Source organism: Strix aluco, chromosome 1 (genome assembly GCF_031877795.1).
Source record: "Strix aluco isolate bStrAlu1 chromosome 1, bStrAlu1.hap1, whole genome shotgun sequence".
Taxonomy (NCBI): domain Eukaryota; kingdom Metazoa; phylum Chordata; class Aves; order Strigiformes; family Strigidae; genus Strix; species Strix aluco.
The window spans coordinates 111010945-111037061 of record NC_133931.1 but is presented as its reverse complement, the minus strand read 5'-3'; the positions used below and the strand labels follow the sequence as shown (position 1 = coordinate 111037061).

General features: G+C 41.8%; 1 protein-coding gene across 2 annotated transcripts in view; it reads left to right on the top strand.

The window, feature by feature from the left end:
* Positions 1 to 2331: 2331 nt before the first annotated feature.
* The window catches only part of PRKAG2 (protein kinase AMP-activated non-catalytic subunit gamma 2), a 223368-nt gene continuing 199582 nt past the window's right edge, over positions 2332 to 26117 (top strand). For both annotated transcript variants that reach the window (XM_074831161.1, XM_074831170.1), the window contains exon 1: positions 2332 to 2487. In XM_074831161.1, coding sequence (XP_074687262.1) covers positions 2389 to 2487 — 99 coding nt within the window. In that variant the 5' untranslated portion in view covers positions 2332 to 2388. The remainder of the gene's footprint in view (positions 2488 to 26117) is intronic.

The following is a 26117-nucleotide window of genomic DNA, read 5'->3' as shown; positions in this document are numbered from 1 at the left end:
AAATAGTCTACAAGAAGAAAACCTCAAATGTTTGTTAATTTAATAAAGAACAGCCAGGGAATCTGCTTACTTATGATAGCTACAGCTAAAATCCTTCTAAAGAAATTCTACCTCTTCTTTCTCATTTTTTAACTTTCAAGACCATACTAGCAATGAAAAACGTCGTGACAGTGTTTTGATAGACATGTTTATTAGTAATTTTCTCGCTTATTGGTTCCAGGGGTCAGTCAATCTCATATCCCTTGGCAGCAGCACTTTGCTGGCAGAAAAGTTTATATAAACATTGGGCGAAAGCGGGTGTTACAGACCCACTCTTTTACGGGGAGACTCCTAGGCTGCCCCAGAGGCCATTCATTTACCGTCTGGGAGAATTCTGCTTCCTCTCTCCATGTGCCATTAATATCCCTTTCTGATTTGGTGAGAATGTTGTTAACCCCTGCGGTCTTATTTCTGGGTCTGTTTGCTTCCATGATGTCCTGTAGGAACCTATAGGACAGTTATACAGAACACTAAAGAAGAAGGTTCGTCTTTTTGTTTGATTCTGTATGGGTTTAGAGAAGTGGCTACAGGGTTTATAGCTGACCTAGCTTTGCATCTGTTAAATCCTGAGACTTCCATAAGGAGGGAAATCAATCTGAATTCTGCAATTTCGTGAAGATAGCCACTGCAATCCTGTATTTTTTCAGAAGATGAGAAGGTTTGTGTGGAAAACACTTCCCCTTCTCCCCTCAGTGCTTATAAATCATTGTTTTATAGAATCTGGGGAGATTTATTAGAGGTAACTATGGTGTAGACTCTGTGAATGCATGCACGCACAGATTTGGACCCAGCGAAAACTTGTGTTTAAGTGATGTGATCAAAGGTCTGTGGCTGTATCGGGCTTGGTCTAATTGTCAAGTTCAGACAGTGTCAAACGGTGCAGAGATTGTCAAGGGAAGAAGAGTCACTTCTAAACCAGAGGCTCCTATTTTGATCCGGAGCGTATGTTTGTTTCCACGTGTATGAAGGCCACTTGCTGTTTTAAAGCAAAGCCTTCTCGCTCTTTGCTGCCCCAAAACCTCAGCCCCGAGAGCCCGCCTGGCAGCAGGGCTGGCACTGGCAGGGCTTTGCTCTGTTGCTGCAGCGCGGTGCGCTCCCAAACGCCGGCAACCGCCACAGCCACGGGTGAAGCGGATTCTGAAACCTTTTCGTTTCCTGACACGCCGTAACGCCAACATCGTTTGCCCGCGGGGTGCGACCTGCCTCTCTCTGCTCGGCTCCACTTGCATTCGCGTTTGAAGGCTCTTCGGCGGGGCGGGAGCGGAAAAATCTATGTTCGCGAGTGGAGTGGGGCCCTCCTGGGCTTGGCACAAGTTCCGCGGCGCAAGGGGGGGCGGCGGTTGTGCCGAGAGGCAGCCGGGCGGGCAGGGGCGCCGGGGCAGCAGGAAGGTGGGAAGGGGCGGCCGCCGGGCGCAATAACTCTCCTTTAGGGCAGGAGCTGGAGAAATCCCGGGGGGAGGGAGGTGAGAAATCAGGCCGGGAGGTCGGGGTGGGGGTGTGTGTGGAAGGAACCCTGCCGCTTTTGGGCGGTTTTGGCACGGTGAAATTCAGCCTTTTCGCCCACCCCTGTGCTCCAGCAGCCCGGGGGATGCGGGCACAGCCCCAGCTCCTCTCCCCTGCAACGCCATTCCCCCCCCCCCCCCCACCCCGAAGGGGCCGGTGGGGCGCGGAGAGCTGCGAAGCTCGCCGCGGAGGCAAGTCGCGCTGTGTTGGGTTTGCCCTTCCCGGCGAGCCGGCCTGGGGCTTTCGGCAGCGCCCGGGCACCCCGCCCGCCCTGGCCGGGCTCCCCGCGGGGCTCCCCGGGCACCGCTCGCCCGCGCAGGGCCCCGCGGAGCCGGCCCGCCGCGGGGCATCCGGCCCGGCCCCCGCGGCCGCCGCTCCGCCAGCAGCCTCGCCCCAGCGCCTTCCCCTTTTCGGGTTTGGGTGGTTTTTTGGGGTTGTTTGGTTGTTGTTCTTTTTTCCCTCTGTGTCGGGGAGAGTGCGGCCGGTCTGGGCGAGGGGAAGGAAACTTTCTCACCCCCCCAGGATGCTCCGGATATTTTTGAAAGGGCGGAAGAGTGAGAAAGCGGGCATCTCACGCTCTTGAGAAGGTCCCCCCCTGACACCTCGCTGCTGGGATTAAAGGCCGGAGCTGGAGAAACTCCTCCCCTTCCCTCTGCTTTTCCCATCCTCCCCCCCCCCCCCCCCCCCCCCCCCCCCATTTCCTAAGGCCATTTAAATAAAAAAAAAAAAAAAGAAAAAAGAAAATAAGGAGCCTGGAGTAACTGCAGCCGGTGGGACGGTGAGGAGAGGTGGAAAAGGAGCCTCCCTCTCAAGATCCATCGCCCAACACCACGCCTGGGTGAAGGGATGGGAAGCACTGCCATGGACAAGAAGAAAGATGCCTCCAGCAGCAGCAGCAGGAAAAGCTCCAGCCAGAAGAAACTCATGTTGCGAGTGCACATTCCCGTAAGTGGCTCCTGGCTCTTCGTCCCCTCCGGCAGCTGGCGCGGCTCGGGCGCGGGGGCATGTTTTTCTCTGACCTGTAGCGCAGCGAAAGGCGGGGAGGGGAGTTCTCTGCCTCGGAGGTTTGGGCGATGCTGCTGGGCTGGGGGGTGCAGCCGGTGCAACAGGCAAGTGTCCCCCCCCCTATCTGGGCGGGGTGGTTTGGAGCACGGGGGGCTCCCCCGGGCTCTGTCCCCCTCCCCCGAGGTGCGGGATGCTCAGGGTGCAGTGTCTTGGCCGTGGCACGGAGGAGCGAGGGTAACTCTGGCTGCACCGCTGCTCCCCTGCCCTGGACTGTGGGCTCCGTTCCGTATGGTTCATCCAGTTCACACGCAGACTCGCAGGACGGTGAAGCAAAAGGTCTGTTCACCCCCAAATGCCTGTCTCAACATCCCCAGGTTTGGCTCTGGGAACTGTCCGTGCCTTGTGGCTGAATCAGAGTGTTTAATCCGACTCTTCCCTCTCTCTCTCAAGACTAATCCACATCTGAATTTCCCAGGGCTGGGGAACCCCGAGCTCGCTCAGATTTGGACACAAGCAGTCTGTTTATTGCCGAAAGAGCAGGGTCAGTTGTATTGCCGTGGTGGAGCAGACCAGTGAGCCACGCAGTCTGTTCATTGACTCTGTTTTGTTTTGTGTATTCTCGCTATAAAGAAATACGCGAGAAACTGTAATATATAGATACAGAATAACCTTAGACCAAAAGTTTCTCTCTATTCCCAGTGAGTACTAAAAGGCTGGCTGGCTCTGCCTTCAGAGTTTACACACCTTTCAAAACTTTGATTACTGTTTTTGTTTGCTATTAGGACATTCTTGTTATCTATGTAACTGTTCAGGTTTTTATTCTCAGACCCGATGTGCTTTTGGTTTCAGTACTTCTGGTGAGAAATGGCAGAGTCCCTGTATCTTTTTCTGTGCAATCTATTTTTCTACTTATTTATTTTTTTTAAACATCATTATATAAAAGTGGGAAACAGTCCTACATGTGTCTCTGTCAGGCCACCAGGGAGCGAAAAGATATTTCTGGTTCTAAGTTTTTCCTTTGTTTTAGGGAAGAATAAGAAGTCAAAGCAAATTTATTAGGTGTCTTGAATGTGTGGAATAAAATGGAGGAGAAGTACATGGCTATTCTGCAGATTTCATTTTTCTCTGGAGAGGAATGCAAGCCCAAGAGCCTAAGCCAAACTTCTGGAGCTCTGAGTGCATCCAGTACTAGGAGAAAAGGGTCTGTTTCTGCTAGCATGGGTGTTGCCTGTGCATTTGTGACTGGAGTTCTTAGGCAATAACCTTTGCCATGTTACCAGTTGTACTTCACAACAGGGATGTAAAATACCAAGAAAATAAAGTGTACCACACCAAAGCACCACTCATCCTGTGCACCTTATTCCTTTCTACCCTGCCTGCTCCACTGTCTGCCATCTCTTTCCATAGCCACCCCACCTCTGACTCAGTCTAGCCAGGAACTTCTCTGTAGCTGGATCTCCACCTCTGCTCCAAGAAGTTGCATTTTCTGCCTGCTGAAAAGCACAGGTAGTTTGGGAGGTGCTGTGGTTGCTGCAGGATTTTACAGGATCCATCTGGTACTTCTGAAATACCTTCCGACCACCAGATAACTCTGACCGCACCAGTACTTACAGCAATTTTGCCCATTTTATGGTTGTGAAGCTAAGGTGGAAAAAGTGCCTAAGTAACTTGTTCACACTTAAGCATTAGTGACAGAGGGAGGCTAATACTTTTTCCTAATTGCCTTCCTAAGACCACAGACAACATTTCTTCCTGAGTGTTGCCTTAGTTCTTTCTTGGATGGAACATCATCGGTAGCAGGCCATAATTTTTCATGTTCATTAGTCTCTTGGCTTCTTTGCTATGCATTTTGTCACCTAGGTAGTGATAGCTATTCAGATGCAAGCCTGCAAATGCCTGATACGGCACTGAAGTTGATGTGAGTTTCATTGTTCACCCAGTTGGAAGCAATTCAATATCTGGTAATGAGGTAACATCTTCCATCCTTCCTCTCCATCCCCAGTATATGATCCTTCTGTTCCATTCTGCATCATTCTAACATTCCTGGAATGGGCTATTGGGCCCAGGATCTTTCAGGTTGTACTCACATTTTTGGTGGTTTTCTGTTATCTGGCAGAGTTTAAATATGACTGTGCTATAAGAAAGAACATTTTTCTCATTCTCCCCATTTGACAGTGGAATCTGCATTTGAAAAGATCCATTTAGACTGTTTTTTTTTCTCTTTCATAACGTTTTCTTGGCTGTTGTTTTGAAGCATCATTCCTATTATTTCAGTGGCGCCTGTCAGTGTAGCTGTAGTTGTCAAGGGAGCTTTCACCAGACAGTAATTTTTATTTTGTTCATCCTCTTCTTTGTGTTGCTGTGAGATCATGTTTATTGCTGAGACATGTAATTCTTGCTCATTGAGATTTTCAAATTAGGAACAAGAGAAGGACTAACAAGGTCTGAGTAGGAAGGAGAGAGGAGTCAATTCTGAAAGAGAAAGCATTGGGACAGAAAGGTACTGTTGTGATGCAGGCTATCCTAAAACATAGTTATTAGTCACGTAGAAATGCTGGCTGAAAAAGTAATGACAAATATTGTGAAAAAAAAAACAGGTGAATAATGCAAAATATGCTACAATTAGGTTAGAAGATTGTGGAATAATAAGCATGTCTGAAAAGGAAGTTGTATGCTTTTTTTCCCTCTCCTACATATTTTTATTTTTTGGGTTTGTCTGTGACAGTGAAGAAAAAATGGATCCATTTAAGAAAGCTGGTTTTGTATCTTGCAACACTCCAGGGCATTTCTCAGGTACATCTTTCTCAAGCAAGAACAAGACATGATACAGAAAGTCTGGAAACACTCTATTTTCACCTTCTTTCTGTGCTTAGTCTCCTTCAGCACAAGTGGGGGGTGTCCAACCCTTGCTTCTGGGAACAGTGGTAGACCACTGCCAGCTGGGTTTCCTAGCTGCTCTCAACTTGTCGTTCAGTAGCCAAGAGTAAAGTGGGGGCCACTGTATTCTGTTAGCATGGCAGGGAAGTATTTGCTAAATTGCTGGACTGATGGAACAACTTTTTTGTTTCTTTGGTTGTTGTTTTCTTTGCAAATACACAACTGATCAACATGCTAGTAGTTTAGATGGACCATAATATAATTGCAGGAGCCTTTGTAAAGTAGAGGTCGTATCAACCTCTGTCTTTCCCAGCAGCACATTCCGGAGTCTTGAAATTAGAGATGCCTAAATGGAAATTTCTGGTCCAAATATCTTTGAAAGCTGCTACAGATTTGGATAGAAACCTTTGCTCTCTAGATGCATCACATCTGTATTATGGAGACATTAGCGTTATAAAATTCCTTTTTAAGCCATTAAAAGTTAATGCTTGCACATTGCTTTGAACATTTTAAAAACTCTGTTCTATGATGGGACGCAATTGTCTGCTGAGTAGGAGCTCCCAGCAGTGAGATCAGTATGTTCTTTTGTCATCTTGCAAAATTGATCTGTTCTAATGTTAATGTTACCATTGTAATCCTGTGTTGCAGCAAAAAAACCAGGAGAGGTTCTGCTTTTGCTTACTTTGAATTTCATCTGGGATAATTCAGTCAGTGCCAGCAAAGTTATGTTGTATTTACACTAGTGCAACTGAGGGCAGAACCTGTCTCAAGAGCTTCACCATGGCAAGTGCCAAGCACCTGCTGCTCCCAGCAGGTGAAAATTGCAGAACCTTGGCACTTCCTTGGATTTTTCCCAAACGCATCACAAGGTGACTTTTTATTCAAAAGAACAAAGAATTTTTTTCACAATAAGGAGAAAAATAACATCTCCAAAAGAATATAAAAACATCTTTCAGTTCAGTGAAGCGGCTGTTGCCTCTGGTACTTCAGCCGTGAGAGCAGAGTTGATGCACTAGAAGGATGCTCTTGGAGATCATGATCCTTTATTTTCGATGTCATACAGACAAACATCTCTGCACACTTTCTCCCATTTCTTTGTCAACCTCTATGATTTTGAACAAACTCCTCAATGTGCAAATTTATTGCTGTTTCCAGGCATGTTGTTATGTCAGGATGCCAGGCTGAAACATCAGATGGCTTAAATATTTCTAACCCGATAGATGACAATGATGTTCTGACAGCCAGTGCTGGCTCAGGCTCTGCCCCTCCATCTTGCTTTCCACACTTGCAAAGTCATCAGTGGCTGCATGCCTAATAAATCACTGTGAAATGATTTTGTTCTGTCACAGTTTTTGCAGGGTGCTTCTTGTCTCCTAGTAATTGCTGGGTGGGCTGATGAGAACAGCACTTTGGTCTACGGATCACTGTAGGAAGCTCGAGATGAGGAATAAGCTGGTCAGTTCTTTCAAAGGAGATGAGGGGATCAGCTTTCAATGTGATTTAGGAATTAAGTTTGTTTTCTTGGGAGAAGAAGGTGGGGGGAAAGGGAGACAGAGGAGAGAGAAATGTTTCCCTAAAATTAAATCTGCAACTGTCCTCCCCCTTGCTTTCATAGGGCAGACTCTGAGTTGTCCTGAGCTTCTGTGGCCTTGGAGTTTAAATCTGGGTTCTTCTCTAAAGAGCTGATATATTAAGGATCTGAAAGGGCAAGAGGTATTTGCTCAGGGGTGTTGAGATTGCACTTTGAATCTATCTGAAGGAAAAAAGAAAGGATTCATGTCTGCAGTCATAATAGCTGCCATTGATATTAAGGAAGCTTAAAGGCATAACACAAACTGATCATCAGCTTATTGAAAAGTGCTGCTTCTTTAAACATCACTTTTTCTGGTAGGAGATTTTGCTCCTAAATGGTCTCATCCAAACTCCTTTATTTATACCTGTGAGCCTGTGAGGACTGTGGGCTCAGAGGAATGTGAATTTCCTTGGAAGAATAAGTCATGAATGTGGGAGGAACCTCATGGAAATGTGGATGGTGAGACTTTTGGCCTCAGGGAAGGTTACTCGAACCGTGCTTGTATTGGGCATTACTGAAAGAGAAGAAAATGTCATGCTCCTAGAGGGATCAGGAGTGAAGTGGAAAGTAGTGATCTCCACTGGGGAGGTTCTAGTGCCTGTTCACAGACCTGCAAGGTTCAGCTTATGCCCAGTTTCACCTGGGCACCATACTCCATTCAAGGGAGCTGCTCAGATGTGACCAAAAGCAGAATCTGATCCTGAAGACAGGATTCAACAATCATTTTGTTGATGATATATGGACAGTCATGGAAGTAGGTTGGTGTGTCTGTGTGCTGGCTTGGCAGGGCTAATGGGAGTAGAAGGGAGCCAAAACTGTGCCGGCATGGATGCTGGTAGGCCAAATTGTGGACATTCATGTTGAGTGAAGTATCACATATAATTCTCATCCCTTTAATGAAGAGCTGAATTTTTATCAAAAGCATCCCATGCATAGGGAATAAAGAAAGAGCAGAGTTGGTTACAAGAAAAATGAAGCATCAAGGAAGACATCTGTAGCAGACAGGACATGTCACAGAATATGTCTGTCTGGCATAGAAATAGCCCCTTTGTGGGCTACATTACCCTAGACTGATCATCAGGCTTTGACAGCCATCTTTCAGGGCCTGATCTGGTTGCAGAGGACTACTGTCTCAATTTTCTACTATTGTTTGCACTGTAGACACACTGGAGAAAGTGTTATGGCCTAACAGTCAGGGAGAGTTATGCATGTCTTCAAAGACAAAAAGAAAAAGGTACTTGAATGTATCTTGAGTGGAGATGTTTTTTCTCGTGGAAAGGACACAAGAATATAAGAAGCCATCAATAAATACAAAATATTGTCGATGATTTGGTGATATAGTGCTATACTACTGCTGAACTATTTCTAGTACTAGCAGTGAGTTGAAATGGTGATGTATATGACAATTTCTGCTGCAGAATGATTTTTATGTTCTTTATGTAGTTGTAGAAACTAGAATATAATGCTTCAGTTTAGTGTTTGCTTCTGTAATACTGTCTCTCTTAAATTGCTTGCATATAACTACATATGAAATCTTTAAGCATGAAAGAATTATTTACACAGCAGAGAACTAAAACATAACATGGTACTTAAGTGTTTGACATTGAGGATTCATAGAATGGTCTATAGCGTCCTTTAAATTTTCATATAATTTAGCATGACAGTAAATTACATTATGTAAGCATGACTTAGTGGGATGCATAGCAAATGCATTGCAGTACATGTTTCATGGTTGTCATTTATATCACACATCGTGATTGTTCAGACCTTATGGTCATTATTGCAAAGGGTGCCTGTGACCTTCTGCTCCAAAAACAGAACCTATGTCATAAGCTGAAGACTTACTCTATTTTTGCAATCAGGGTGATAGATCTATATGCCTTTTTTAAGCTGCTGGAGAACACATTCATAGGTCTGAAGTTTCATTAGGAGGAAGTGTGTGTATTATAAGCATTACCTGCCATGTTATGAAGCCTTTATCATCGTTTATTCACAACAGGCATTGTGCAATTTTCAGTCATCTTTTCATGTTGGTAATGCTGCTGGAACATAGAAGATAAGAAAATGCTCTGCTTCTGCAAGCTGAAGAAAAAAAAACTATCTGAGTGGTCAGAGTGCTGGTTTACAGCACTACAAAACACAGGATTTTCCTGCTCAGTTGTAGACTTACTAGTGGTCTTTTATGAATGACTGAAATGTGGATCTGGGTTGTGGAAGCTTTGTGCCTGTTGATTCATTTAGAAAAGTCTGGAAACCTGTTTTCTGTGGAATTAGAGAAATCAATACTTGGTGAGCCAGGGGTAAAATTTGAATCCAAGCATGAAGAAATGTTTCCATGAAGACAGGCTCTCCATAGGAAAGGTGTAGTTGTAAGAATGTGATGGACTAAACAGGTGCCATTAGCATTGCCTATAGCCTGTCTAGTGGAAGAAATGAATTGTTACCTGCATGCCACTTACTTTGAATGGACTTTACATGGAAATCGGGAAGGACACCTGGAATTATGCACAGAATCCTGAAGTGTTTCATGATGACTCTATTTTTGCTACCTAGCCATAATCTTTGACAAGTTTCCACAGATTCAGGACCGTTCTATGCCTTTAAATAGTTGTGCATTTAATTGTTTGCTAAGCCTGTATTGTCTTGCTTTTGGTGATCTGGCCTTTAAAAGGTGTAACTGCTAACAAGCATTTTTACAGAATCACGGAGTATTTGAGGTTGGAAGAGACCTCTGGAGATTGCCTAGTCCAGTCCTCCTGCTGACCCTGCAGTCAGCTAGAGCAGGTTGCTCTGGACTATGTCCTATCAGATTTTGAATATCTCCAAGAATGGAGACTGCATAACTTCATTGCTCTGAAGGAATGAATTTAAGGCAAGTGAAAGCTCCTTGAGACTAAATATTGTTCAGCCACTGCACAGGCACATTGAATTTAACTCCACAGTTGGTTGTATATTGTCCCACAAACATAGTGTCCATCTGGGGAATGAAACTGGATTTTGCCATGTAGTGTAAAGACTTCTGGGAAAACCATGCTCAGGAGTGGAAGTTGAAACTGGAGGCACAATAGTCCCAACATGGCTTGTGGAAGAAAGGGACAGTAAGGAAGAGATAAAAAAAGGTGCTCAGTCAGTGCTACCGCAATATATATGGGAGTTTGCCAGCTTCTCAGCAGAGCATTGCATCTTCTGGAATGTGGTTTTCATCATGCATTGTCATTCCTTTTGCATAAATTAATTAGAGGGGGATTTGCTGTTACTGAGTATTAATCATGGCTTCTGTGTTGGAAGTGTGATCTAAACCAAGAGGCATGAGGAAAGACAGTTCAGGGAGAAGAACACTAAATCATCACCTAGCTGTCTGAATCTCTATCTGCTGTATTGCCTGAGGTTGGGCAGAGGAGAGTCCTTGATGTAAGCTTTGCATTGATAAATGGCTGAAGCCTGAGGTCCACAAAGAAAAAACATTTAAAGTGTCAGTGTGGCACATTGAAACACTGAAACATCTTATGGGATGTTCTTTCCATCCATGACTGAATGCTGTTGAGCTAGATGTCTATGCATGCATAAAGGTATGTATGTTAGAAAAGACAAACTCTGAAGAATTTAAAGCCTTGATAGATGTTATAGACTGGAGACAGGTGAGAAGAAATGACGTTGTCCTTGCAGTACTGATATTCAAGTAGATGGTTGGAGTTTAAGCAACTTGCCCCATGTTGTACAGGAGCATGACAGTTGGACTCGTGAAGTCTTGAGACCTAGTTCACTTATCTTAACCATAAGCCCAACCTTCTTTCTATGGTATTTGTCCCATAAGGATCCATGTACAAGCTCACCCTAGGTCAGCAGTGATGGAAAGTATTTTTCCTTTTGCTTTTTGAAAGTGTGAAGTGAAAGCATTCCAGTCTGATGTCTACAGACAGTCATGATCTGTCCTAAAATAAGTTAGGACTCTCTTGGCAGTCTGATCAAGAGACCAAAGTTTGAGGATATTCGATAAATTAGAGGAGACTTTATTAACTTTCAGTATCAAAAGTGGTACTTCAATGAGTGTGCCTAATTATCACACCCTCCATGTGGTTCATGTGACTGTTGGAAGTTGTGAAACATTAGTCTTTTTTTTTTTATCATTCTGAATAGTTGGTGGCACATCAGTTGTAGAGCTCTTGAAACAAGGCATCTGCAGCCATTTAGCATGTAGTCATCTATAAACTCAAGCAGATGGGGTTTGGGACATCCGAAACAGCACTTTACCAGTCACGTTCAACCTACAGCACCCTCCAAAGAGTTTGCAGTCATCCTGTCTCCATTCCTGCACTCCATTGACTTGTCTTTCCAGTTGCTGGAGCTGGGCATTTCCCAATACTGATGCCAGTCAGTGCAGGAGAGAGAATACCAGCATGGTCTCAACACTTCTTGGATACTCCTTCCACTAATGCTAGATCAACTCTACATTTTTATGGGAAAATGGAGCGCTTCTGCTGTCTGAAAAGTTGAGCCAACATTATTCATAAACATAAGATTTATAGCCTGAAATGAATGGGAGGTAGAAGATGTTATTCAGCAGTTCTCTTTGCCCCTTTATTTAGCTAGTTGATGTTAAAGGTAAATACTAATTTAATAGACTTATTTGGGTGACGATTAATTATACATTTTCCGTATTTTTTTTTGTTGTTTTTGAGAATGACTGTATGTGCTCTAAGCTATGCAGATGCAGGAGGATACATGCCAGCATTTTTCTTTATAAAGTAATACCAGTAATTCAAAAACTGCAATTACAATTCTTTCTTCTGAATTGTGTACTCAGAGTTCTGGCTCCTTTCACTGTGGCAAACCTGTGGAGGCATCATCAGTTGGCATGCAAAAGTTGCTGTTAAATGAATTCTTCTGATTTTCAGCTGTAAAACACTGCAGTCGGTAAAAGAGAAAACATGCCTTACTTAACAATGTACAGCAGTGGGCTAGTCTCCATTACTTAGTAAGACAAAAATGTTTTTCACCCCAGTATTCATCAGCTTGCCTGGTGGACCTCAACCAGTAGTTACCAAGGCAAAGCAAGCTGCTGTTCACCAGTTGGCTTTATTAATAGACTATGTGCATCCTTCTGCCTCACCACAATGCTGAATAAAACGTGTTGCCTTATAATGCCTTCTTAGTTAGCCAACATGTTTTATTTTCATGGTGTACATTGTCAGATAAAACGAGTGGTAACTTGGTAAGCCTTGGTAACTCATTCACTTTTGATGTCCATCTGTCTATAATCTGAGATCCAAAAATCCAAGAACAACAGATGACTCAAGTTTACTTGAAATGCCATTCACAAGATTAATCCTTGAGGAAAAAAAAATAGATGCTAAGAAGCCTAGTAGTTCAGAGAGAAGGGATTTTCAAAAGAATCTGGGCACATTAGATCCCTTTAGAGTAGATCGTACTAGTCCACTTGTATCAGGATGTCCTGAAATACATTTGAAAATCAAGCTTTACATCATTCAAGCTTTCAAGATGCCATTCTTCCCCCTCTGCTATTTCTACCTGTATTACAAAACAGAAGCTGCTTTTCCTACTTTTCCACTCCCAATGACATTCTCTTGCACCTGATAGCTAAAATGGAAAGAAAACCAAACCCAATTCAGAAGCTTGTTTTTTATGGAACAGAGATTGAAAGTAATACTAGGAAGTATTTTGGAAAGAGATAAATAGCAGCTGTTCTCTTGATGATAAAGACTGAAACTAATACTGATACTTAGTGCAGCACAATCTGTTGTGACACACGGAAAAGTCTATGTACGACCTTATGTCTGACTGACAGTGACCAAGTATTACATATGAAAAAGACTTCAGAAATAACTTCCTTTTCTGTTCCCTTCAACTTTTCAATGTAACTTGAGAAAAAACTTCAATCATTTAAAATTTGAGAGGATTTTTTAAATAGATTTTTAACCTGTGTAATCTTTTAAAGGTTTACAAACTACTGTAGGCATTTAATGTGTTTAGACTCACTGTGGATAGCTATTTCAAATTTACTTTCAAATATTCATGTTTTAAAAGGAAAAATATATTTCACTGCCATAGTCTGGATATACTTTTTGTCAGCACGTTTATGAAGCAGAGGTATTTGCGTTTAAAGGTATTTGGAGTTCTGCAAGTCGGTGTCAATACTGCTTTGTGGGCTGCTGCTTGTTGACGTCACTGGAGAGAGACAGGAGGACACAGGGGAGCTCCCCAGGTTGTGAGAAGCTGGTGGGGTAACCAACTTAGTCTTTGAAATTTCTCTATACCTATCAGTTGTAAAACAAGCTTTTAGCCTTGACTTTATTTGGGTTGAAGTAACTGAGGAGGAGGCACGCATGTAAAAGCGAAGGCTGTCAATGGCAGTGATCAGTATATGTACTTTAATGGATAAGAGTTGGAACACACAGGCTGAACATCTGGGGACATATGTCCAGAGATCACCTTCTCTTGGAGGAATGGTAAAGTCTACTTTCTCTGGACTTGAGCAATAAAATAAGAGGAAATATTAAGTATACACTCTAAGGAAACATCCATTTTCAGAGAAGATTATTTCTAAGAGTTCATTTCCAGAGAGCAACAGGTACCTTTGATTATGTTTTATGGTCTTGAATGTTCTGTGCACTTGACTAGGTTAATTTAAAAAACATGTAAGGACACAAGTGCAGAGCCTGTGTGTGTGGAGGGAAGCTGCCCTGTGTGCAGCTGTTTACTATAAACTGAATACATTCAGTGTGTATGTACAAGATGGTAAATTGCTCGTGTTGCAGAGAAATGAACTGTGATGGAAAATGCAGTAGATATTTAATTATTTCAGAAAAAAAACACATTATGAATATGCTTCTGCCTGATGTTAAAACATCTGGATTTAGTTTCTAGCTGTACTAAGGTTATTTTTGATTTCATATCCTGTGTTTTAATGTCACAAACCGAGTAGAACAACGAGCTGACTTTGTATCTTGACCTTTAGGCTGTTTTTATTTCTAGTGGGGTTTGGGTTTTTTTGTTTACAAGACTAAGTAATTTGAAGTCCAGTCACCTGGGGTATTGTGCTAAGAGGTTAACACATACTAATTTGACTCCTACTGTCCCAGATAGCTGTAACCAGGACTAACTTTCTTTCTTGTCTCTGCTTCCCTGCATATGCCATTGCTGTAGAAGGCCTCCAAGTCGTGTCATGTCAAATAATGCATGGTCTTCAGAGCTCACTGGGTGAGAGAAAAGTCTGGGAACAATGTGAACAGGCACAGCCAGGCACTTCCACTAATTGTTGATGTGGACGATGGAATACAAAAGCAGAAGGAGGGAGGGGGGAATGGAAATGTGTCTTGGTGTGGAAACGACTGCGTAAAAACAAATATGCCTGGGCTTGCTCATTGGGAACATACATGTTGCACAGGAGAACTCCCACAACAGGAATCCTCTGCTTTAGTCTGCCCCCGCCAGATAATTTTAGAAGGTTTCTTTTTTTACTCATTTACCTCTAGAGGCTTTCTTGGCTATTTGGGGATGTGGACTTAAGCAACCATGAATTGTAACAGGTAGTGACAATTTACTGCTGAGCTAGCTTGAAATCATCTGCTAGTTTTTGATTCGAGTTATTTGTTATTACCTAAATATTGGGCATGGAAAATTTAAATGAATTAATTATTAATGTAACGTAGTAGTGGCATTTCAAAATATATCCACTGAAGAGGAGTTAAATATCTAAGTGACTCTATTCCATACTGTGTCCTCTAACCCAAAGCAGGCTGAAGTGCTTTGCAGATCAATTATATAGAGTAAATAGAATAAAATTACATATTTGGGTTTTTTTATTCATAATGAAAACCAGAATTCCTCTCAAGAACTGTGTGCTGAAATACCTACACTGTATTTTGCTTAAACTCTGGAAAAAATCAGATAAAGACAGTGATGAAGGGGTGACCATTTGGTAGGATGAGCCTGAAAATGAAACATTTCTTCTATAGGTTGGGAGCTATATGAAATTATGAGCAATTGAAAATGAAATCAGTAAAGTTAGTGAGATTCGTAAAGTAAAATGTGTAGATTTATACTTTATTACATAGTGGAACTTTAGCTACACAGGGAAGCTACCAGCCCATGCAGGGATTCATCATCCCCTGGAAATGAAAAGATTCTTTACATCAAGGAAACAGAAAACACAAGGCACTTGCATGTTCATCTATGCCTGAAAGATCATCATACTTATGCTGAAAAGTAGATATTTCTGCAGTGAAATGCAACAGCTGCACTTAGTAGTCAGCATGATGCAATACAATTGATAAAAATCCAAATGCTTACTTTATCCATTTACTAAATGAATCACAAATGTCGAACTGAACCGAGAACTATTGTGGAAGCAAGAGGAAAGGGAATAACCAGCAGAAACACCAACTTGTTGATTGTATAATGGAACTATCATTAGTAACTTGATTATGCCAATGCAATTGCTTTATCTCCAAGACAGATACTTGTTCCTACCAGGGCTGATTGATCTTGAAAGCAGTCTGATTATGCCAATGTGTTTTAAATAGAAAATTCTAATAGAGTTAAGGAAGATGGAAAACTATTTACCAGTAGAAATATGATTGCTGATATTGTTGCAGAAAAGTGAGAATGCAGAAGGATAGGATGGTTTATCCAAGGAGTGAGATTTATCCTTTTTTTAGTTAAAATCATGTAGATTTAGTACTATGAAAGTTGTCACAAGGACAGCCCTGAAGACTGATCATGGCTCAGAGCGCAGATCAAGTTCATCATATAAAATTCATCACAACAGTCCATTGTGGCACTTCTATTTTGACAGGCAGGATCGGCCTTCCAGCAATTACCACTGACGATATTTATCATTGTAGTGTGGAAATCTGACTTCCTGGCACTGGTCTGGGAACTTCATTTCACAGCGATCTCCTAAACATCTTTGCTGACTAAGTCTGATTTGAGCATATTGCCAAAAGATCTTAGTTTCTCAGTCTTCCAGTTTTCACATCAGATTTCTCTTTACTATGTGTTCCTATTTTTATAATCCTGTGATTTCCAGAAGCCACTGTAACCTCCACGCAAATAGTATTCCCTTTGCAGTATACCCCCAGCCAAAAGCACTAGCTGCTCTCTCTAGATACAGTTTCTAAAACCCACCACAATCACAAAATGCAAAGACCACACAAGTCGGTCTCAAGAGTTCCATGTTGGGTCTTTATGGAAAGGATTTTTAGTTTTGTTTACATCCCTGAGACGGGCAAACTTTAGGGATGAATATCATTTTTTTCAGAAATTTTGATGACTTTGGCTGCCCAAGGGTGGGATACTTAATGCTAATGGAAGTCACAAAGCTCCTGCTGTTTCATGGAGGATACCACAATTATCATTTTAGGGGATTTAAAGACTATTTTTTTTGGCTTAAGTGACCTGTTCCGTGCAGAGCAGGGAGCAGCTGAACCTGCTGGAAGATTTGCAGCTGTATGAGCGGCTCACCACTAGATATGCTGGGTGTGAGTCTGGTGTTACTTGCCTTAGTGGGAATATTTTTCCTGTCATCACTGAAACCACTATCATCAGTGGGGTTGGAGCTGGAGGCACTATTTCTGCACAAGATGAAAACATTACAATTTTGTTATGGCTCTCTGCAGGTTAGAGGGATGGGAGAAGGAACCACCTAAAGCTTGTGAGTGTATAAAGTATAAATGAACAAAGTATGGTGTACTGGTAAATACCTCATCAACAGATACTAAAATATCAGTATTTGTTTTCAATTTTGCAATAATTCAATTTGACAAGCATCTGAGTTTCTTCTGAATGTTCTGCTGAGACCTTTCTCTCCTTGCAGACAACTCTTACAGCTCTGCTTACCGCAAATCTTACCACATTCAACAGGACTGTGCAGAATGCCTGATGTGAGATCTGCAATGGAGATGGGAGAGTGAAACCAGGGGAGAGTGGTAATATATGGCTAATGCTATGATTCACCCTCTCTGCTATTCTGATTGTGTTACGACTGTAATTCTGTAGCTGTGGTTTCTTCCAGCACTCTAAATGGGAAGGCAGGTAAGAGGTTGAACACACTGTGAGCCAGAAAACCTAAAATATCTCTGTGAGTATTGGCAAGGTGCCCAGATCAGAATAAATATGTTCAGCCCTTCTCTTTCACATCCCCCTTGTAGAGACAAAATGCAAAAAGGCCAAGCAGAGTTCTGACAGACTGTATTTTGTTTAAATAGAGGCCTGGTAACTATATAAGATCAAGAGACAGTTATAACCCTAAGTCCCGTATGTACTTTATATGGATTTATAACAGTCATTTAAATAAAGTATACCTTGTGCACAGGCTGAGGATTTGTAAATTCAAACTGTTTTATGTATGTTTGCATAATAAGTGAGGGGGTTTATGTGTAGTACATACACTTGGCTAGATTATTTTGCTGGAATCATCATGGTGATTTAGTTAATGTTGTTTTTTTTTCTGAGCATCATGTCAGAATTTATCACGATCTATTTAAAAGAAAAAAGCCTTCTTTTATCTGTCCCAATTTGCACACAAGGCCAGTTCGAAGGAAAGCTTGACTTTTCTGAGAAGCTTCCAGAAGTTCCAAGAAATGTTCATTTCCATCTGGTAATTAATTAAAAATAGGCCTTAAGAAGTTAATATTTTCCTTTCTAGGATATTCTGTTATTCAGGCTTTTTAACACTACTGTCCCTGAGCCTGACAGTGTCATTTTACAGAACTGCTCAGAAAAAGATCTGTGATACCAATGGAGGGACAGGACTTACCTCTGATGTCTGGAGCTGGAGTTCTTGGTCTGGCACATTGATTGGGCTGCACAAGAGGTTTTAACTTTGGGAATGAAATTTAATTATATGTTCTGGAAATAGCCTTACCCTTTTCTTGTTCTTGACTTTTTCTCGTTAGGAAATTACATGTAAAGAAACTCCAACTGGTGTAACATATTTGTATATTTTATGTGTAACTTCAAAGCAGAATGAGTATGAGTGTTCATCTTGGTTAAGTCTTTTCCAAGTATATGTGTTCATTAAGCTGACCATAGAAATGCGGTCAAACATAAACTCAGCTATTGCTGGTAATTCATTAACAGATTAATCTAAAGCTTTGTCCATAGCTTTAGTTTCTGAATCAGGTCATGAGTGTCTCATTTCCTCACCAGTCCAAGAATACACAGTTGATTTGGTGGTTAAAACCAAGTCTAGCCAGGCTACGAGCAACTGTATAACCTCCTAACCACAAGCTTGCTTTATCTTGGATCCAGCTGTGCTTCTCCTTCCACGTGTCAGGGCTGTAGAGGAAAAGGATATCCTTGAAGTATGAAACATGGCAGTCTTGACCCTAACACCCTGATGGCTTTGCCCTTGATCTTGAAGGGAGCATGTAACCCAAACCAAGCACTCATCCCACTGACCTTCTGGCAGTTAGTTACTTGGCTGGGTACAGAGCGTGTGGAGTGAATTCTGGAACTGAAACAAACCTTCTCATATGAAAAGCTCTGCAGTGCTTTATAAGTTATGTTTTGCCATATTTGATTGATATATAGATATATCTGGGACAGAGATCACTAGTGTTTCACTGGTACTTAGCAGTACTAGGAAAATTTATGCAGGAATTCAAGAAAATTACTTCATCTGGAATATCTGATAGGGAGGACTTTGCCAAAAAATGCAATGTGTGGAACAGAGTTTGGAGTCAAAATTAATTTTCTAAAGGAAACTGTTGTGAGATCTTGAATGGACACAAGTGGTTTACTTCTCTGTGTCTAGAAAAAACCATGATTTTGTTCATTCCATGTAAACTCAAGTGCCTCTATAGCACTTTGACTGCCTGCACTGGCCCTGGTTTGGAGAGATTCCTAGTGAGCCAAGTAATATCAATGCCCTAATTACTCTGAATCTGAAATGTAAAATATCACCAGTCATCGGACCGTCAATTCTCAGGTAGATGCAAGATCCTGATATCCCCCAGTCTCATCTTGTTATTTATATGCTATTCAGTCTATCCTCTGTAGATCGTAGCTCTTACCAAACAAGTGTACCCTCTAACATCAACCTTCTGTGCACTCAAGTTTTCACTTATGCCTTAAACACAGGGAGACCTGCTTTATTTGAACTTGCCAAAGAAGTGGACTCTTGGAGGATATCCAGACTTTTATTGATGGGGTATTTGATCCAAGTATTTGTTTTAAAACTCTCCTCAAAAGAAAGCCTGGTGAGAGAGCCAACATAACATAATAACCCTAATGCACTGCCCTTCTCTGTCTTCTTCCTTCTGCAAATTTCAAAATGTTTAGGAGAAATGGTTAATAATACCCATGTTGCCCTGGAAGTATCATTATTTCTGATTTAAAGCTTGGAAAGCAAAAATGTGACAAGTAACTTGCCCAAGTCTATAGCAAGCTGGAAAGTAGAGCTCAATGGCTCCCTAGTCTTATACGTAAGCTAAAAAAACCATCATGCTTAAAGCCAGACTGTTCTAGGTAATTCAGCGCTGGCAGATGTCTTGGCTCACTCCTGATTCTGCACTGACTCCGTATGGAGCTTTTTGTACAAAAGATCAACTATAAGGAGGTTCCCTTTGGCCTCAGAAGTTTACCTGTGATGAGGTCTATTGCCAGACTCCTGTGTCAATAGATTTATTGCCTTCAGTTGTGGATGAAGTCAGTTTGACCCAGTTGAGGCAGAATCAGATAGCAGTGTGAGGCAGTGGCTCCCCATAAAACATCCCTTCTCTGCTATTCATTGTTGTTCAGGCTGATGGAAATAAGCCAGTGTTAAATAAGGGGTGGGAAAGTATAGCCTTGCCTTAAACTGAGTACAGCTGCTCTTTTGTTACTCAAGTTGTATGCAAGGGCAAGCAGTGTTTTGGCATGCTCTTAGCTCCATAAAAGCACTGCTGAGGGAGCAACGGAAGTTACTCCCCACTATTTTAAAAGACAGGTCACCAGACTCCCAAAGTTCCAGCAGCTGATGCCTCTGGAGAGCCGGCTGTTCCCTAAGCCCTGGGGAGAGCTGAGGAAGAGCGTATGCTGCGAAGGACACCCTCATCGTGGGAACTGTGGTTTGAACCTGGAAAGACGGTGACAGATCAGTTCAGCATTCTCCCAATAAGAGCCTGGTTTTCCTAGATGTGATAAAAGTAGACTGCGAGGTGGCTGAGACAGGTGAAAGTATGGACCATAGTGGTGGCTGGTCAAATGCTTGAAATACCAGTGCTGTGTATTTCTATGCTCCCTCTCCCATCCATTTTCAGGAAGTGTTTTTTTTATTTTTCTTTTTCTGTCCTCTTGTACTTGTAATTTCACTTTTAAAGTTTTTCCTTCCTCTTTCTGAGCTTCTCTTAAACCTATTAAAAAGAAATTTCAGATTCACAGAAATAATGTTTGCTTGCTTGTTTGTTTTTCCAGGCTATTCAGTGGGTTATGGGGATAATTTCTGCTTTTGGTTACTTTACATAGGTAGGATCATCTTGATTCCCCTTTGGAGTCACTGTACAGCTCTTCACCAAATCTTGGGGGATGTGACACTCTTGTATAAGCAGATGATACATTTTTATGGGTAGTATCCCGTGTTTGTCATGCATATGGGTGTGCCTGCATATGCCCCTATTTCCATGTATATTTTTGCATATAATTCTTGCAGTACAGTGAGGTGAGGTTTTTGAGAAGGACCAGAAGCATTGCATTAGGGAGCAAGAACTTCTTATGACAAGTTATGACAGTTATGTTTTGATGCAGGTTTAGCAAAAGAATATGGTTGGCATACTCTAAACACTGAAAGGGTCGCTCTCTGACATGTAGCTGCAGGTTGTGTACCAGTCTCTTTCCAAATCTGGAAAACAGTTCAGAATTAACCTTTCTGAATCATCCTATATTTTTATGTTGACCTCACATTATACATAGAATGACTCCTTTCCAGACGTCTGCAGCCCTTCCTGATCTTCCAGTCATTAGACATCTGAGCTGTTTCTGTTCTGCAGATCTGTCAGCTATTGGGTCTCCACAATAGGAGCAGAACTTCTTGAACCTAGAAAAAAATGCTGGAAATAATTATTATTCCTTTCCCTTCTTGCTCTAGAAGATGCATAAAGCAGGAAGGAGCCTTCTTTAACCTGCCATTTATTTCCATTTCCTGCTTCTGTAGGAAAATCTTGTAGACAGCCTCATCATATCTTCCCTGTAATAAACTTCATCGGTCTGAAAAGTAGTGATGTTTCTTGTTCTCATTAGAGCTTTCCTCCAGAATTTCACTCTTTTCCCTTCCTAATTTCCAACATAAATTTATTCACAATGAGTTTCCATCTTCTCATTGCACCCATAAAGTGTCCTTTATCTCTCTTCTCCCTTGTTGGTGTTTATCCACCTTCTGTAACTTTGGAGAAGGATCGCATACACTCTCAGCTGTCAACTGTGAAACTAAGCGAGCCAAGCTCTTTTAGTCACGTCCCACAAGAGAGACTCTGTGTTCCTTTCATGGTCAAAATAGTCTTTTAGTGCACCTGTCCCCAGCTGAATTAACCTTTCCTGAGCAGATGACCAGAACTGTACACATTATTCCAGATGAGTTTTTGCAGTGCTAATATGGTATTAAAGCTTTTTATCTGCTCTGGAGGCTTTCTGATGCATGCTCTAATCACGCATGCTTTATCCATAGCAGTATTACAATGATAGCTCCTCATTAACCTTTCAAGACAGGTAGACTTCAGTTTGTCTCTATCCAGCTGTTGAGTACTCCAGTTTTAGACAAAATTATAGTCTATAAGTATGTAATTTAGGGATTAAATTAAATTAATTAAATTAAATTGATTAAATTAACCTAATTTCTGTTCCTTCACTCATTGATGTTACCCAGTCCCTCCTGTGAGATATTCTGGTGCTTCTGTTAGGAAGTGAGGCCAGAGACTTGGTATAATTACCAAGGTGTCTGGCTTAGTTTAAACATATTGAGGTTGTTTACTTAGGTTTCAGTAAATTGTTTCCTGGAAAGATTATGGCTTCTCTTTGCACTAGGGACTTGAAATTCCTTGCAGCCTGGGGTGCCAGCAAGAGAGAGCACAAGAGACTCCCCCTTCCTCTCAGCTCTGATAGCAGGCACTTGAGCGGCCCAGTATGGCAAAGAGAAACATCAGGAGGATGTACAAGGGGTAACAGAGGATTTGCTGTGTACAAACTTAAATCTTGGAAGAATTTACTAAGAACTTGAGATTGCTCCCACAGCTGTCTGGCTTACTGTTAGGCCAGAGTTGGGCAGAGTCTCAGAAATGGCACAAGACAGACCTGTGTTACCCTATGAGACCCTACCAGATTTCACAGTCATAGTGACAGTGATAGATCTTTTTGATTCAATATTGCATTGTTTTTAATTTGACAAATAATTTATTTTTCTAACTTTGCCTTTTTTATACTGATTTTAGCTAAAACTTAGCTTGAAAAATGTACAGCTGAGGGGAACATCTGTCAAAGTTTATTGAATTATAGCCCACTAAATCAGGTTATGTTTGCTAGGTATTTGGGTAGCATTTACTATAGGTTGTATAGCCTATGGACCTCTTGTTGCAGAACCATGAATGAAAATAGATCAGCATCATGCAGGAAGACAAACTAATGATCTGACCAAATTGTTAAGACAGTATTAAACATGTTTAGTTAGGGCTACTTCTGCCACCCTAGCAGCAGTAGTAGCTGGCTAGAGCTTGAAATTTACAGTAGAGACGGTGATTAGAGCAAATGGATGGGGTAGATATTTGGTGGTTTGGCTAAAACAACATGACCTTTGGAACAAAGCTTGCTTATACTTTGGTCTCCCTGTTTAGAATAACCTGCTTTTCACACTTTCATGGACAGGGTATATAGTTCTTGAAAGAAGCTGAGCTCATTTGAAGTAAAAGTTGCTTAGATTCTGCTTCAGGATCTTCTCCAGCTGGCTTGAGAGGCTGGTAATGCTTGAAATAATTTTTAAAGCTTTGTTTCCTTTTTCTTTCTGCTACATTTTATAAATGCTACATTTTATAAATTTCTTACTTCCCGCTTCCCTGTCTTACCTCATTTTTAAAAAAAATTTTCTTTTTGCTATCTGTTTTCTCTGGTCTCTTTGAAGGGTGTGAGCTGTCCTTTTTCAGTGGTGATATTCAAGGGAAATAAAAGGTTAATACAAGATCTGGGCAAAAAATGATTTGTTTCCAACAGTGCTACCAGCCGAATTGGCTTTCAGCTGTATTGTGTGCTGAAAACTGATGACTTACAATTGGCTAAAGCTGACGGTGGGGCTGGAGCAGCTGTGGTATAGCAGGACAGCAGAAACTTGCAGAAACAACTGGTTTCGTTAAAGCTGAAAAAGAATGTTGTTTTCACCCCTTCTTGTGTAAGTAGGTGCTCTAAAGGTTTTCTTGTGCTGTTAGATACCTGCTGAGAAGCAGCAAGATTTCAAGAACAAAGCTGTTTGAATGTATGTAAACTAATGTAGTGAAATGTTTAAGTAATTTATTTGTTAATGCCTGTGCTTTAGTAAGGATTTTTTTTTTTCTCTTCTCCTGTGGATTTAGTGCTTCTGGAAAAGTTGCTGGATTAACAGGCCCATAGTAGTCCATTTATTCAGAGAGCAGGTACTGCCTAGTCCCTGGCCTGGCATTGTGTTTGGCTCACCTGCCAATCTAGATCCCCTTGAGAGGATGCTGGTGTCCATTTTGGTGTCTGACCCCACCACCAGCCTGTGGAGGTCTGAGAAGTTATGCTTTGCTGAAAGCTGTGATAGTTTTATGTTGCAGACTGCGGACCATGTGAAATTCAACCAAGTACAAATTCATCTCGTGGCAGTGAAGCTGATTTATGAGGGCATCCTCTGGGAGGGCTACATGGCATTTGCTGTGCTGAGGGAACTGTGTCTCTGTGGCTGGTGATTCTGGAGAGAAAACAGCTGCTTCTCTCTCAACTATTATTCCTATCAGCTCCTCTTTCTGCTCTGCTCCTATTAGGGCCAATGTAGTTCTACCAGAGAGGATTTTCTTCTGGAAAAATGTGGTTTTTACACTGTTACCTAGGGTCTTTTCATCTGTGCTAGCAATGTTACTGCTGCTTCCCCTGGGGCTGCAGCATGTATGTACCCTGAAATGCAGCAGTGTGTTGCCATAAATGCTAAGCGCTTCGTTGTTTCCTTAATCTGTGCTGACTCCATCATTTCTGGGTATTATCAGAAAAGTGCTCACCTCGGTAGCAATTGCATATGGTCCACTAGACTTCATGTTCTTGCCTGCATCATCACATGAAGTGGCGTTAGAACTGGCTAGATCTTCCCTCCAAAGAGAGGAGAAAACAAAGGGGAAGGAAGAGCGTAAGTGGCTCTTCTTATCAGCAAAAAGAAGGATTTGTTTTCACAGACTAAGCTGTTAATGCTGAATAACATAAATAAAGAGGTAAGAGAGCTGCTAAGTCTTTGAGAAGGGTTGTGGGGACAAAGCATGCTCTCCAAGGAGGATAAGACAAAACAAAGCAAACCCAATGCAATTATGGAAAGAAAAAATAAGCCCCTCCAAGAGGAAGCTTATCAGAGAAAATGCGCAGCCGGCAGCAAAGTTATGATGTCTACATCAAGGAAGCCAGGGCCAACAGAAGCTGGTGAATATCATCCTCCAAGTAACAGGGATAAGATCCATATGCAACAGAAGATAAATTTAAAAGGGTAAGGGGCCTAATTTTCCTTACCTTCCTCCAAAAGAATTTACTATAGCTGCACTGCTTGGAGGAGTTACTGCATCAGGATAGGTTGTTCCCATATAAACTCCTCTGGCTTCCAGGATTGATAACAAATAAACTTCCAAGGCCACAGGTGAAGAACGCCTTCTACTGATGCTGTACTTATTTCCTGAAAGAGAATGAAGTATATGAAATACCAGAGAAAGATATCCAAGACAGTGTCTTTCTCAAAGAAGGGTACTGAAGGACCAATAAATGGGTTTGAGTATTTATCTGGGAAGCCTAAATCACCTTCACAAAACATTAAAAGCAAGAAAAAAATGTTGCAATGTGATGAGATTAGGTGAACAGACTGAAATAGAGGTGGCAGAAAATCTGACCTTTGCTCTTGGTTAAGTATCCAGTGGATTACCCATGGAAAGAACAGCTCCTAGGAAAAGCTGTGATGAGATACCTTAGTGTTCCTGACAAATCTGAGAACTTCATAAGAGTCAAACAGGAAGTCCTGAGTGTTGTCCAGACCTTTGATGTAGTTATATGAGCGGGACATGGAAAAAAGAACTGGTGGAAAAAGCAAGACCAGCTTGCTCTAGGCATTCACCAGGCCTTCTAGAGTTGGTGTTGTCTGTTAATAAACCATTTTACCTTGTTTCTTGACTTTATAGTAGAAATGGAGATCTGAAACAGCACAGCCATACACAGCCTTGTGTATTTTGGTATTTCCCCCAAATTAAGCTTTAAATTAGTGAACTGAAATTTTAGCACTGTAGAGAAATAGAAGTGCCACTGATTCCTGGCATGATCTACCCTTACTTCTTGCCATGGGTTTTGCTATATTTGCCATCTGAGTTTCTCGTGTGCTGGACAACACAAAGCAGAGCTGCTTCAAAACAGAACAGTCAACTTGTTATTAGTAGCTTGTTTGTTTGTCCTCAGGCCTATTTATAAAAACAGCCCCAGGCAGGGAATTCTGCCAGCAGCCCAACCGCTAAACAATTACAGATCTTTTCTCGGAGCAGCGTGTTCAAATCTATACAATAATTCAGCAGCAAACCACAGCTCCTGCTCACACATGTATAAAAGTAGCCATTTGTGTGTGTGGCACTTTTTTTTAAAGTAAAAACGCAGTCTTGGAATGTGTCCATGTTAATGCATATAAAAATACAAAATTCAGTATCAGGGATTGCTGCCAGTTGAGTGGAATCAGGCCCAGAATATATGCAGAAATCAAAACAAAGTCAAAATGGTGAAATAAATATTAATCAAAAAACTATACAGAGGCTGCAAACTCAGACAAGGAATTCAAGGGGCTGATACTCACAAAGAGCCAGGCTTTCTAGTTCCCTCCAGTTAGGTTTAAGCAAAAAGTAAAAGGAAACCCCTCTGCAAGAAAGAAGATTCATCTTATTTTGAATGAACATGG